General features: G+C 37.6%; 2 protein-coding genes across 3 annotated transcripts in view; one reads left to right on the forward strand and one right to left on the reverse strand.

Moving 5' to 3' along the window:
• The window catches only part of LOC142358572 (proteasome subunit beta type-3-like), a 361,488-nt gene that overhangs the window by 306,643 nt on the left and 39,712 nt on the right, over nt 1-15,133 (reverse strand). The window lies entirely within an intron of this gene.
• LOC142334866 (flavin reductase (NADPH)-like) lies at nt 9,722-10,378 on the forward strand. Its single transcript, XM_075383191.1, has one exon. It carries the CDS (start codon nt 9,722-9,724, stop codon nt 10,376-10,378), a length of 657 nt encoding a protein of 218 aa, XP_075239306.1.

Raw genomic sequence — 15,133 nt, forward strand, 5'->3', positions numbered from 1 at the left:
AATCTCAATTTCTGCTATATCTGGTAAAGATATTGCCTTTTTTGCTTTTATAACTACGATGTTTGTTTCACCATCACACCGTTCGATTGTCTATTTTCTTGTCACTTTTTGTTCCTTTGTACGTTGTTTTAGATGATGAAAATACCCTAGTTCCCCCATTGGGTTAATGGGTTGCAGTGCAATTACAGGATTGGTGCCACTGCGTAGCATATCGATTGAAAGAAACACGCGTACCAAACAAAATATGATTTTAGATCCAATAAAAATAGTCATCAAACTGATGGCTATTTCCCTGGCCACATGCCAGATTTGTTTCACTTCATTACCCAAGTCAAAAATCAGCAATTCAGGCCACTGATTATTGTACTTTAAGTCCGTGTTGAAATACTCTAGAGTCTCATGCTCATATAAACCTCCTTGTCCCAAGAAAACTTCTCTTCCTGTTATCGTCTTTCTCGAATCCCTTTTGCTAAGTTCCAGGTCCTTGTCATTGAAAAACCCTTCCATTGGCGCCGAAGTTGACCAATTGTCGTTGACTCTATAATTAGGCATATCATTGGTTTTTTCAATTAATTGCATCCTTCGCCAATATGTTATCCATGACCCATTCTGCAATTCAAGAGCGTTCGGGTACATGGGGTTGCAATTAATCAGTGTGAAATTTCTATAGAATACTCTAGAAATGGGGTCCATGTATTTAATTACTTCTGAAGAAAACACCCTAACTGGTACTTCCTCCGTACAAAACTGATTTTCGACAACATGTACGATTACTTTAGCGCACCTATGGACATAAAGTATTCCTCCCGCTCTTTCTGCGTGTGTACCCAGAGCGTTTTGTTGACTTAAGAAAATTTGGTGTGAACTTCCGTTAATTGATGTCGTTAGAATCATAGCTCTGTGCAGTTTTTCTATGTGACAATTTAATAACTCTATTTATTTCAAGTTTTCAAACATGCCTCGAAGATCCCACACAAAATATTGATCAAGTTTTATGTCCCTGAGATCTGTCTCAGATAAATCTGTTGTGGAAAAATTTTGTTCCGTGGCGGTCAACTTTTCCGTTGTGTAAAACAAATTTCTATGGTTTGTTTCAAAAAGCAGAAAATTGTCTATATATTTTGTCTTGTTTTTCAACAGGACAACTAAATTTCTTTTGCTGTCTAATTTGCTCGTCAAGTACTTTTTGTTTCCAGCGCGGAATATTTTTGCTGTTACCGAGTCTGAAAATTTAATGATCGTTAAGATATTTGGTTTTTTGTCTTGGTCAAACAGATATTGTACTGAATCTATTTCAAATGTGTCTCCTTGATATAACAAGGTCTGCTCCTGCTTCTAAGGGTCTTTAAAACATAACAATGTTCCTTCATTTGCTTCCTTAGTTTCAATGAACAAAGTCCCCATGAAAATTTTAGCATTTATCATGATGTTACCTTTCTGTGTTTCACCTTTTGGATTGATCCAATCCACGGGGTAGACATAATTCACTCCTTTCTCATCTCCGCCTTTCATGAAAGCTTTTGATATCTTCTGAACAAATTCAGCGTCGGTTCGGTCAATATTCACCTTGTTGAGGACTTCTTTGGGAGCATTGAATTCAAAATCACCAAGACCTGGTAACCGCGCTTTGTGTCCCTGCCATAGATTTTGACAGACTGACTCTTTTATTGGGTAAAACGTTGGAATTATTTGTGATTTTTCGTTTAAGTAAGTTGCGTTGTCATACCAACTACTTTTTTCAGCACAGTTACCGTATATGCAGCCCTGTACATGCAGTATTTTAGTTTACTCATGCTGCTTTTGGCGTAGATCAGTCCTCCTTTGTTTACCTGCTCCTCATTTATATGTGACGTTTCACAATTTGTCGGTTCCGTCATTGCAAATTTCTGCGTCTGTAGAATGTTCTCAAAATCATACCCCACAATCTCCAAGGATTGTGAAAAAACCTAATATGCTAACCAACTGAAGAAGTTTCCAGTTCAGCTACCCGATCCAATGTGGGTTCCACGCCCTCTGCATTTTGTCGTATCACCTTTTAAAAAAATACATCATTATCAAATTTTTCGTCTGCATCGTTATCCTTGAATAAAAAATAGTCTTTCAGTTTCCGTGGTCTTGTTATTCCCGACGCACTTCTTGTTTAATATCGTCGTTCAGCGATATTTTGCGAAGTGGAAGCCGTGCTCCTATTCGGAAATTCTTTGCCTTCACTCCCTTCGGATGTTGACACCAGACTATCCCGCTTCTGCTCTGTGGCTATTTTTGGCGCAGGTATCTTTGTGCTTCTGCTCTTATTGTTGGTGTTAGTATTTATTGATTCTCTTGCACTCCCACCCATAGGTGTTTGAAACGATTCGTTTTTGACTGTCTCATTGTGAGTTTCAGTATTAGGATTAATTTGACTAATACTTCCTTCAGTTCGAACTTCTCTTCTTTCTGTGTCATTCAATTTTGGTGTCCTCCGTAAGGTCGTTTTGTGTTATTCTGTTCAATCTTTCCCTTCTTAGGTTCTTTTTTAACAGTGGTAGCTTTTCTACTGTTAAAACGTTTGAGTCGATCGTAGTGGACCTTTTGTTGTTTTTTTTGTTTTCACATTCTCAATAACAAAGTTCAGATCGTTTATTATTTCAAGTATTACCTGCGGTCCGCTGTAAAAAGATTTAAATTTCATAGTCTGGCCATTTTTGGTGGTATAAGTTGTTGTTAAGCTGTTGTTTTTTGGTGGTATAAGCTAGGGTGATAAGCTGTTGTTGAAGTCCTGTTAATTCCCAGCTCTTCACACATGTTCTTGAGAGGATTCGACATAAAATTACTGCCCTTGTTGCTATGAAGATTTGCCGGACAACCAAACCTTGAAACCCATACGTTTACAAATGCCTTAGCTACCGTTGAAGCTTCTTGGTTGCTCATGGAAATTGCTTCATACCATTTTGTAAACTGATCTCCAATTAACAGAACGTATTTGTTTTCGCTGGACTCGGGTAAAGGTCCCATAATGTCAAAGGCAACTTGCCAGAACGGATGACTTGGTTTCCACGTTGTCAGGCTGTGTATGTGTTTCTGGTGTGGAGATTTCTTTTGACAGCATTCTTCGCAAGAACTTACCCACTCGTGGACATCTTTTTTCATCCCGGGCCAGTAGAATCGATCTCGAACCCGATCAAATGTCTTTGCCACACCAAAGTGTCCGCAATGTTCATGAAAGAAAGAGAGAATTTCTTTTAAAAGTGATCTCTGAATGACTATTTGTGTTAAGTTATCAAATTCGTCAATACGTTTCTGTCTCTTGATTAGATCATTTTCAATCCGTAAGTTTCTGAAATCAGTCCAAAGTTTCCACAGTGCCATGGAGGCTCCTGCCATGTGTTTTCTTTGAGGGCGCTTCCCGTTCTCAATCCAGTTTCTCAGTATAATGAGGTCGGCTGCTTTTTTCTGATTTTCAACTAGTTGTTCAACAGATTTCCCTAGTCCAATGGACCAGATATTTTTTCTTCCGTATTTATTTGGTTCACTTGATCGCAGTCTTTGACTTGGTCTTTAGTCTGTGGAACTCTCGACAGACAATCCGCCTGAGGGATCTTTTTTCCCGCTTCGTGTTTGATTTCACAGTCAAACTGTCCGAGCTTTTCTAACCACCGGGCCAATAATCCGTCTGGTTCCTTAAAACTATATAACAACGTGAGCGCCCTATGGTCAGTAACAATTAAAAATTTTGTCCCAGAAGATAATTTCTGAAGTGTTGAGTAAAAAAAAACTATTGCAAAAAATTCTCGTTTTGTCGCAGAATAGTTTCGTTGACTTTTGCTGAGCGTTTTGCTTGCGTATGCAATAACTCTTTCAACCCATTGTTGTCTTTGGGAAATAATTGCGCCAATGCCAAACAAAGAGGCGTCGGTGGTTAACGTATAGGGATCCGTGTCATTTGGATAACCCAAAATTGGTGCTTTCTGTAAAGCTTGTTTTAGTTGTTCAACTGCTGATTCACATTCCTTGCTCCAAGTAAAACGTTCTTTTTTGTTTAATAGCTTATAAAGTGGCTCTGCTATTTTTCCGAAATCTTGTATGAATCTGCTGTAAAAACCTGCTAACGCTAATATACCTCTCAATTCTTTTATTGTTCGTGGGCTTTTCATTTTACTGACTGCCGCTGCTTTCTCCGGATCCACTTCTACGCCTTTATTTGATACAATGTGTCCCAGGAAATGAATTTTTTCCTGAAAAAACCTGCATTTTGAGCCTTTTATTTTCAATCCAGCGTCTTTAAGTCGCCCAAGTACGAGATCTAGGCGATTGAGATGCTCCTCAAAGGATCTACCGAAGATGATTATGTCATCCAGGTATACTGAAGCCACTTCGTAGGAGAGTCCCGACATGATCAATTCCATTAAATTTTGGAAAGCTCCTGGCGCTGAAGCCAAACACATGGGTAGTCTCTTCCATTTGTAGAGTCCCATTGGAGTTACAAAAGCTGTCACGTTCTGTGACTCTTCATCGAGTGCCATTTGAAAATATCCCGATGTCAAACCGATATTGGAAAAGAAACAATTTCCGTCTAGAGAATCAATAACGTCATTTAATCTTGGTAGCGGCCAACTGGTTTTCTCGATTTGTTTATTCAAACCTCTGTAATCTACAACTAGTCTCTAGCTGCCATCTTTCTTCTTCACCAATATTGATGGTGCTGCTCATTACGAATGGGTTGGTTCAATTAATTTTGCATCCTCTAGATCTTCGACAATTTTTTTCATTGCTTTTCTTCTATCAAAGCTCATACTGCAATAACTTCTTCTGAACGGCTGTGCATCTTTGTTGAGTTTAATCTGGTGTTTAATTTTGTCACAATATCCTGAGTCATTCGAGTTTCGTGAGAAGACTTGTTGATGTCTCGTGAACAATTCCTGTACTTTCTCCTTCTGCTGGTCATTTAGGTTAGAACCTTCCAAGCTTGCGTGTTTTCCCATTTGAAAAGTTTCCAATGTTTTTGGCTTATTTTGATTTGTGAAAATTTCATTCACAACTAAGTTCGTTCGTTTTCAAAGTAAGTTCCCACTTTAGTGCTTTTATACACGGTTACTGGTTCGTCCGTTAGATTTAACACTTTTATCAAACTCCAACCATCTTCCATTGATATCATACAGGCGGCTTAAAGCAAACGAGTCTTTTATTCAATATCTTCATTTACTTCCACTAATCCTTCCACTCCCAGAATTTGTTCTCCGTTTTCATCAGCTAATCTAATTTTCATTAGATTTTCGTTTTTACTCTGTAAATAAGTGTTTTGTTCCGCAATTGCAAAAAATTGAACACCATGCGTTTTCTCTGTGGTGAGCGGTATTGAAATTTTAAAGTGACTGCTATATAGTGTCTCTTCGTGTAAGTTCGATACACATTTAACACATTTATTGGTTTTCAGGAAATCAATTTCCAGCAGACATTCTATACCTTCATCTGCCGTTATCACAAACTTTTGTTCAACCTGCGGTAGTCTTGGTTGCAACTGTACCAAAAGCGTTACTCTGCCTATTATTTTGACAGCTGAGTTATTGGTTGTCAACATTCGTTTTGTGTATGTTTGTACAATTCCCGGTTTTCCCAGTTTTTCGTATGTGGACCAGCTCAAAAGCGATATACTACTTCCACTGTTTATTAACCCAACGCATCTGTTCCCGTGAAGTATGATTTCTGCGTTTAGACATTTAATTGTGTTTGTCGAACAAACTCTAATGACATTGCAGTTCTCGGTGGTTTTCTTTTTAAAAGGGCAGTTTCTTTTCAAGTGTAGGGAACTTCCACATAGGAAACAATTTCGACAATTCCTCGAAAGGTGTCCTTCTTGCCCACAGGCTCTGCATTTGAAACTCTGCCTGTCGTTCGGTGACTAGGTCCTGGCGTTGGAAATCGTCGCCGATCGTTAAACCCACGATCTTGTTGCTGTCCTCTGTCACGTCTGTCGTCACCCCACCGTCCCCGGGAACCGCTTCGCTCCCTAGATTGATTTCGACGGTTTTCTCGCTGTTTGTCATCTACTGACAATTTGTTCACAAGCGTGATGACGGCCTCCACTAAATCTTTTGTTTCATCTCGTCTAATTACCGCAAATTTTGGTGTTTGCTCTTCCTCCTCTATTCTTGATACAGCTTCAAGATGCAATGCTCTTTCCAAAACTGTTTCAATTTTCATATCCTTGTCGCCGATTTGCTTTCTGAGATCTAACCTTACCTGACTATGGTTGATTCCTTCTAGAAATCCTCTCAGAACGAGATGGTCTCTAATGTCTTGCGACTCCGTTGGGTAAGCTTTCAAAGCCAACTGCTTTAAATCTCCCAGAAAATCTGTCAGTTTTTCTCCTGGTTGCTGTACGCGGCGAGCTAGCCGTCCCCGGTAAACGACCGGTTTTTCGCTGTAGTGTTCTCGAAAAGCTTTAACGCATTCATCATAATTTTCTCGTGTAGCTTGCGGTAGAGTGCGATAGAACTCTATGGCAGATTTTTGTAGACTAAGTGCAAAGTAATGCGGCCGTTCATCAACTTCGCGAGCCGGATCCAATTCAGTTCTTCTCCACTTTTGTAGTTCCGCTAATAGCTCAAAATGCGTCACGTAACTTTCCAAGTCGTTTGAACCGGTAAATGCTTCCGGTAATAGCATTCTAGAGGTTGAGCCCGTTGCCATTTTTTTGTTGCCCTACTTTTATCGTGCCCTTTTAAATCTTTTTTAAGTTGTTGAAATTAAGAGTTTCCATAAAATAGAGATCAAGTAGATCGTCACTGGAAGGTGTTTTCTATTTTTATCTTTGAATTTCTATAGCACTCTCTTTATTTTATTGTTTAAAAATTTTTGTTTATAAAAATCTAACGCTTATTTCAATACTGTATTTCTTTTTTTTACTAATTTATTTACTTTTTATATAATTTTAAGGAAGTTTTTTATTCATAGTCTTATAGACGACTGTCCCACCTAATTTTTTTTTTATTTTAATATGATTCTGGCTGAACTCCAATTTTCCTTGTTTTATTGATATTTCTAATATCTTTTCTTTTCTATTTACGACAAGGATGGTATTAGTTGCATTAGTTTTGTTTTACTTTACCCTGCTTATTGTTACCTGATCAATTTTTTTCGCATTATATTCTCTTTTTTTAATGGTAGTTTCAGAAAAAGTCAATATATAACTTTCAGCAACTGTTTCAATTGATTTAACAACGCGACTATCCCGCACTGTTTTTTCCCATGGTTATGCTGCTCGTTTTCTAAAAGTCAAATTAGCAACTAAGGTCAAAGGAAAAAAAATATTTCCTATACTAATAAGAATTACGCAGTGGTGATCAGTTTCAATTACGAACGACAAAAACAAGACAGAACTCTTTATTTCTACTCACCTGGTATGATGCGGTCTTTCCTTACACGGAAATTTCTGTCTCCCCCAACGAGTACAGGATAGCACCACGCGAGTAAATTCTCACTTGTTTTCCTGCGACTGATGTCCTGTAACTGATGTCCTCCGCTGTGGCTTCTGCAATTGATTCTCACAAAAATTGGTGGAAATTTTCTGGTAATTGAAGATTTGTTATCCCAAATCTTTATGTTTGTTTCGAGAATAATTCGATTCTTGGAGTTTTTGGAGTTAAAGTGCTTTTTATTTGCGTCTCCCTACCTACAAATTTGCTAAAGATTTTAGAATGTTAACTTTCCTTTAAATCTCTGTCGCCAGTGTAATATCCGTGCACTGTTTACGGTTACGGTTTGGGTTGGATGTTTTTCTTAAGCACTTTAAACCTCGGAGTTACTGAGGAAAATTTTCCAAGTTTCAGACTTGAATTTAATTGAACAGATGTATATGCACAATCAGTTTAATACAAAGTTTGAACTATGGCTTGTAAATATTAGAAGTTTTGTGAAGATGAGAAATGTAAAGCAATTAAAGAGAGGCAGCTCGATTGTGTAAGGTTTAGTTTTGAATATGTTCCTTGGTTTCAGTCCTATCAATGGTTAATTAATCTTAGGTTATTTTTACCCATTTTTGTTAATCTCTATGGGATTTTCTCATGTTTATTTTCTACCGCACGGGTCCCTGTTAGTTAAACTAACAGATAACAGGTTTACCTGCTTGACGAATCCCGTCATGAACAAACATTCCTTGACGTGTACCGTCAAGATGAAATTCCATGATGATTCCCATCATTATTTATGATGCCTTCTCTATATTGTTAAAATCCGGTTTACTATTAGTAACCATCTCTTTTTGTTCTCCTATTTGTTTGTGAAAAATTCGAATTATGCGTTTAATATGTAATTTATGAGCATGTCATACATTATGGTTCACTATAGTGCGAAAGAAGCATTCGCAGCGAGATTTTTTGAGTCGTTTTTTCGTTAATTCAAAGTTATTGTGTCTTCTAATTGATCTGTTTCCAGGCAGCAACGGCTGTTTTGTATTTGTCGGTTGAATTTGTTGAAGACTTGATGGTAGTAGAGGATCATTGAGCTGATAGTTCATTGGCAAAGGTAGTAGATTGGGTAGTAGATCTCCTGCATCTGTGTTTTTATACTCCGTGTCAGTGATTGATACCTTGGCATTTAACATGAAACAATTTTTTGCACGATTGGCAATTTTGCCCTCGGAAAGTAACGCGTCGGTTACAATCCAAGCAAATTCCCTCCATGTCGGAAATTTTCTTCGGGCTTCCCTCATTTTATTTCTGCGAGGATTTTCCGAGCGATTTCATCCACAAATTTGCCAAAATTATAGCCAGCGAAGCACCCTTGGCTAAGTCGTCCGATTGAGTGTACCAAAGTGGACAGTCGTTACAGCTAGTCTGAAAAGGCTCTTCATAGCTGACCTCTTGAATCTCAGGAACCTCGTCACTGGAGTATAGTTCTTTCAATTTCAATTGCCTCCTCAACTGGTACATTGGTGTACAAGCTTTTAACATCGAGAGATTCAACAAAATGACTTCTATATAAGAGAGATTCGAGAGATTCAATATAATGACTTCTACACTTTAAACTTAAGTTTTATTTGAATTAGTTTAAGGTCAAAGGAACTCATACGTACACTAAAGGTCCCTAATAAAAAAGGCTTTTGCTCAATGAGTTTTAAAGCTGTTTTAATCTATCGCTGAATGTTTTTTACATAGATTTTTAAGCGGCGTCGAATTTCAATAATATAATAATAACAAAGGATTTAGGATAAAGTAATCCACGGGTTCGCATAAAACCCAGTTATTGAGTTGTTCAAAATTTATTGTTCTTTACGTAAAGATGAGTTTCTTCAAGTCTCTACAGTTATTGCAGCCACACAAGAGACGCCAAGTGCAAGGGTCTGATTCGTTGTAGCGGGATATGAAGAACCGATTGTAGAGTTCCAGGAGTTTGCTCTTGTGCTCTCGATCAAGGAGGATATCATATTTGAAATAATCATTGAACAGATTTGCAAGGTGACAGGCTCGGTACCAAAAATCTGACTCACTCTTCTGCAACCGCATTTGCTTACAGATAAAATTTCAGATAAAATATAGATTTGTGTCTGTTTCTATCTCTATTATACGGTACCGAAGTCTATTTGGCAGCTATTCCAGCAATCTGCCGGCTATTTTTGCAATTTTTCTACGCCTTTGTCCAGTTTTTTGTACTAATTTGTGGTAACTTCTCTTTTGACGTTATTGGTATCTAGCATGACTTAATAGTTTTGTTGAATACGTTTACGTGCAACGTTATAGAGCCCATGCTGAAAGTTGCTATCCTAGGAGCAACTGGTCCAACGGGTAAATGCTTAACGCAGCAAGCTCTCGAGGCAGGACACGCAGTGCGAGCCATTGTTAGGAACCCATCTAAGCTATCAGATATCCAACACAAAAATTTTGTCGCAGTTAAAGCAAATATATTTGATGAGGAGCAATTAAAATCTGAATTTGCTCAAGTCGATGCGGTTTTATCGTGTTTGGGATCGCCACCAACGTCTCCATGGGGTGAAGTTACATTGTATAGTGATTCAATCAAACCAATCATTAATGCGATGAAAGCCACCGATAGGAAGCGATTAATCTGCTTGACGTCAGCTGGTCAGAAAATCGATGAGCGTGCAGGTATGATGATGAAATTTTTCCTCAAATATGTCATTGGAACAATTCTGGCCGATATGAGTAGAATGGAGACATACGTAAGTGAGAATTCGGAATCACTTGAGTACACAATTATCAGGCCAACAGGATTAACGAATGACGCGCTGAACGAAAAAGAACCCGTAGTGAAAGAAGGTATTCACTTCGATCTATCGAATCCTACGCGAATTCCGAGAGCTAACGTCGCTAAAGTTATGCTGCAAGCCTTGATGGAAGACAAATGGGTGAATAAGGCTATTTTTATTACAATGCCGAATTGATATGTCCACTGAAAGTTGAATCATTTAATTTCATATTTTAATTTCGAATTTAATTTCATATTTTAGTTTCGAATTTAATTTCGAATACGAAATGCTTTACGGAGACGACTGCCCCAGACCAATCAATTTTCACCCAGTTTTGGGGAGGGGGATTGCATAATTTAGTTTTTTAATTGCTCTTGAATGAAGTTCATAGCAATTATTGTAAACGTGTGTGTCTTTTTTATGTAAATTTTTCGCTTGACAATGTTGCACTTTTCTTCTAGAACATTCTTTGACTTCTCAAGTGACTTTTTCACACTTTGGTTCTTCATTTTTGAGTAATCTCTATTGATCTCACTCCGATGTAAAGCTTGTTGCTAATATAAATTGGTTGCAGCACAGCAAGAAAAGAGTTCTGATGGTGCAGTTGGAAGTGCTTGGGGTCAAGGTTCGGGAGGGCAGTGGTTCGAATCCCAGCGGGGGAAAGGTTTTTTGCACCCATGAAGAAAAATTGATCTAGGCTACAGCCGCTGAATTAAATTGCCTCACCTGTCGTTCAAGAGCAATTCTTCCGACATTTGTCGGTTTATGTTTAATTTAAGATTTTTAGATGTATTATCAAATTATACTGAACGGCAAAAGTAAGTTATCTTCCCCTTTTTTTCGAAGTATTAAAATAGAATTTTTGTAATCTTAGTCATTGTTGAACAAACCTAAAAACATCACATCTTGTGACACCTTTTTTTTACTGTGGAACATGGTTGAAGTTCATCAACTTTACTTACATGAGATTTCTGGTAAGTAAACGTAGCGTTTATCTGAATTTTATAGGTAGACGAGCAGACTAATGTAGGGGATCCATGCCGTAAAAACTGTTTTCGCAATTTGATATTAACTTTGAGTAATAATGCCTCGAAAATTCAATGTTTACTTCGCAAAAATAGGGGGTGCTAACTTATTTTGCCGTTCAGTATATATTAGTCCTGTGGTCTTTTTATGCATTTTTTTCTTGAAAGATATTTTGTCTGACCCAATTGAATTTGAATCTCAAAAACAGGATAATCAGGTGGCGCCCGGAGGGCCTTTAAATCTTTTAGAGCCTTACGCCTTACTAGACTCCAAGTTTTGAGGAGACAATCTCACGGTCTGAAGAGCGCTTCTTAATTTTTGATATAAAATGGAAAGATTAGATTTTTGATATTAAGCGGCACAGGACAATCCAATGGACGAGTAGTGATCCCCTACTATGAGACATCACTGCATCGTATATAATTTTAAAGACAAGACGCTATAACTCTTTGGAGCCGCTTCATGAGAATTGAATTTCTATATAAACAGACATTACTGCATCGTATATAATTTAAAGACAAGGCACCATAACTCTTTAGAGCTGCGTCATGAGAATTGAATTTCTTTTTAAACTAATTTGCTATGAATCTAGTCTCCCCTCCCGCACTATGACACTGCATATCAATGTCAGGTGGCCGTTTGGAACCACCGCACCCTTTGAGGCATATGATAGAGCTGCGCAGGAGAGCCATGTATGTTATTGCGTCTGAGTATGATTTGTAAGTTTGACTCCCCTCAGTTCCCCGCCCTTCCCCCTTTTACCAACCCTCAACACTTCCCTTTTCCACCCTCTTTCACCCGTTGATTTGAACCCCCTCTCATCCATCATCCAGACCTCACAACCCCACCCAGAGTTCTTAGACACTAGTTTGACCAAAATGTTGAATTGCTCCTTTTGTCAATTTGTATATGCATACATATAACGAGGCAGTGTGCAACATGGGTACATGTTCATTACATTCAGGTTGTTAACATAGTTGTAAAAAATTAAACTTGGTCCATGCTAATTATTATCGTCAATTAATATCGTGGGTCCTTTTCGGATAATTCGACAAAATAAGGAGGAGGGAGGGGAGACTTTTGGGATCGTCGCCCAGGGATCCTAACCCTTCTTTTGTCATCTAGCAGTTTTGGTAGAGTTTGCAGGTTTCACAGGAGCTCCGAATCGGCTAGCTGCAGCTCTCAAATTTGTTGATGCTTTTTTTTTAATCTGCAAACATGTAAATTAAACTAACCACTTGGTTAATGTTACATGTTAGAAATTTATTAATCAAACATTATTTTTTTCTAATTTATAACAAACTAAGGTTCGGTTTTCGTAAAATAATTTAATAAAAAATATGTTTAAATCCTGCAACCCTTCTGTCTATTGGAACTCTTTCGTGTCGTTTAAGCATTTCCGCTGTAACTTTTTGTTTAAATTTGGTCTTCGACGTTTCTTTTCTAATTGTAATTGGAAGTGTGTTCCATTTTCGAATAAAGTTAGGAACAATTGAACCATTACTCCATTTTGACTTACATTTTGGCTCTAAGAAAAGGTTATGGGTTCGTTTGTTTACAATAATAGGCACGTTTTCTAAAAATCTGAAATGTTTATTAGAGCGATTTCTTGTTTGTTGGAGAATATTGAAAAACCTATTTAAAGACACCCGTGTTATTTGGAGCTCTGCTGGAAGAATTTTAGTCTCCAGAAGTAGATCTCTGGCAGTATCGTATTTGGTTTTCATAAAGCAAACTTTTATTCCCCAGTTTATCTGTTTGTTAATTCTGCCAATAGAGTAAGATGGTAAATTTTGAAAAAAATTGCGCTAAAATCTAAATGAGACAAAACTAGTGATTTAAAAGGTTTATTCTTGTTTTTAGTGGTACCTGATAACGAACCAAATATAACGATCTGATTGCTGAAGCCATTTTACTGATAACCTTATTTAGTTGATTTTGGTATGTCAGTTCCCTATCAATTATTACACCTAAATATCTACATTTTTCAGATGCTTCCAATCGGTGTCCCTTGAAATCGACAGTTTCAATGATCGGCAATTTTTCATTCCTGAACACCATTAACTCCGTTTTTTTCTTATTCAAAGTTAACCTGTTTTGTTTCATATATTGATCTGTCTTGTTTAATGTATCTTCAGCTATTAGCTGCAAATTTGCTTCATTCTTTGCATGACATAGAATTGCTGTATCATCGGCAAACTGTAATACATCACAATTCGTTGATACAGCTTCACTGAAATCGTTGACATAAAGTATAAAAATTAGAGGCCCTAAGACAGTTCCCTGAGGAACACCGTGATTTATGACAACCCAATCTGATTTTGCTATCCCATTTTTTACACACTGTTTTCTATCACAAAGGAAAGAGTTTAATAAGATTCTTGCATTTTCTCCAATTCCATACCTTTTTATTTTGTTCATAAAACATCTATAGATATTGAGTTGAAAGCCTTTGCTAAGTCTAAAAAGAGTGACAACAATTTCGTTTTCGTCAACGCATTGGTTTATCTTTTCAGTTAATGAAATGATAGTATCGAGACAGGACTTTTGCTTTTGAAAGCCGAATTGATTCTTGTTAATCAGACCATTAAGAGTTAGGTGGTGAGTTAGTTGTTCAAGTAGTAATCGCTCAAAAATTTTTGATAGAGTTGGTGTGACTGATATGGGTCGATAGTTTTCTGGTTCTAGTCGGTCTCCCTTCATATAGACAGGTGTAACATGCGCTGTTTGCAAAATATTAGGAAACGTGTTTTTGTTTATACATTCATTGACGACAAATTGTAAATGAGTTCCAATAGACAGTTTACTATCTTTTAGCGCCCATGCTGTTATATAGCCCGGTCCGGGAGATTTATGCTTAGGTAGATTATCAATAACATTATACAATTCTTTTCTGGTGACTGGTCGGAAGCTAAATTCCGGTCCATCAAATGTTAGGGAAGAAATGTTTGTGGAAGAAAGTTGAGTATAACTGAATTAGAAGATATCTGTTGCAGCATTGTCAGTCGTTTCTCATACAATGTTTTCGCCGAAGAAGTTTTCGCCACTTTTCTCAGCCTGTTTTTGGATAGATCAACTTCGTTGTTGACAAGTGTCTCCTAGGTTTACTTGTGAAAAACATCCGATGGAATTGCGCTATCGCCTTGCATAATAGTAATAGGAAAGAGTAAGCCAAATAACTCGATGTAAATTGACAGGGGTAATTTTTCAGTGTTGATAATCAATACTTGCAGTCATCATTTGAGTTACAGATCCACTTTGTGGCTTTTCGTAGACTTTTCTCTATTTGTCTATTGATTTTGAATCTGTTTTTGATGGGTGCCATAGTTGTGAGGCGTAAGATATGACTGGAGCGAATTATCGTGTTGAAGTTGACTTATCGCCTGCGCAACATACGCGTTCAGATTGGTCTTCAGTTTTATTTGGGTGACATTTCTTTTAGCACATAGAACGGTTTTCCAAGTTTGCTGATTCTTAGTCTAGTTTTCGGACCACGAATTATTGGAAGAGAGAATTACACCTAGATCTTTTTGTCGGGACACACCATCAAGCCCTTTTGACTCGCATGATGTTTTGATTTCTCCTTTTACAGCCACAGTTTATTAGTGTTCAATTCCATTTTTCGGCTATTGGTTAAGTCTTTGAAGTCATCTGCGTTCCCTAAACAGTATACATATTCAAAGTAATCAGCTAGGTCGTTGATTTACAGGATGAACATTAGCGGTCTAATATTTGAGCATGGGTCGCTCCACTTGTAACTTGGTTAGTTTAGATTGTATACCACCAACTTTCAGCATTTGTTCACGGTTGCTGAGGTAGCTAGCCATCGGCTTGTTCTCCGCCTATACCTGCCTCTTGAAGTTTTAAACCTAGTTTCTGATGATCAACTTTGTCAAAAGCTTTTCGGAGGTCAATTTACAACGC

Source organism: Convolutriloba macropyga, chromosome 2 (assembly GCF_964194025.1).
Source record: "Convolutriloba macropyga chromosome 2, txConMacr16.3, whole genome shotgun sequence".
In the NCBI taxonomy this organism is placed as follows: Eukaryota; Metazoa; Xenacoelomorpha; order Acoela; family Convolutidae; genus Convolutriloba; species Convolutriloba macropyga.

Bases quoted from the DNA above. Each gene is read 5' to 3' on its own strand.
- LOC142334866 (XM_075383191.1), top strand. From the start codon at position 9,722: ATGCTGAAAGTTGCTATCCTAGGAGCAACTGGTCCAACGGGTAAATGC.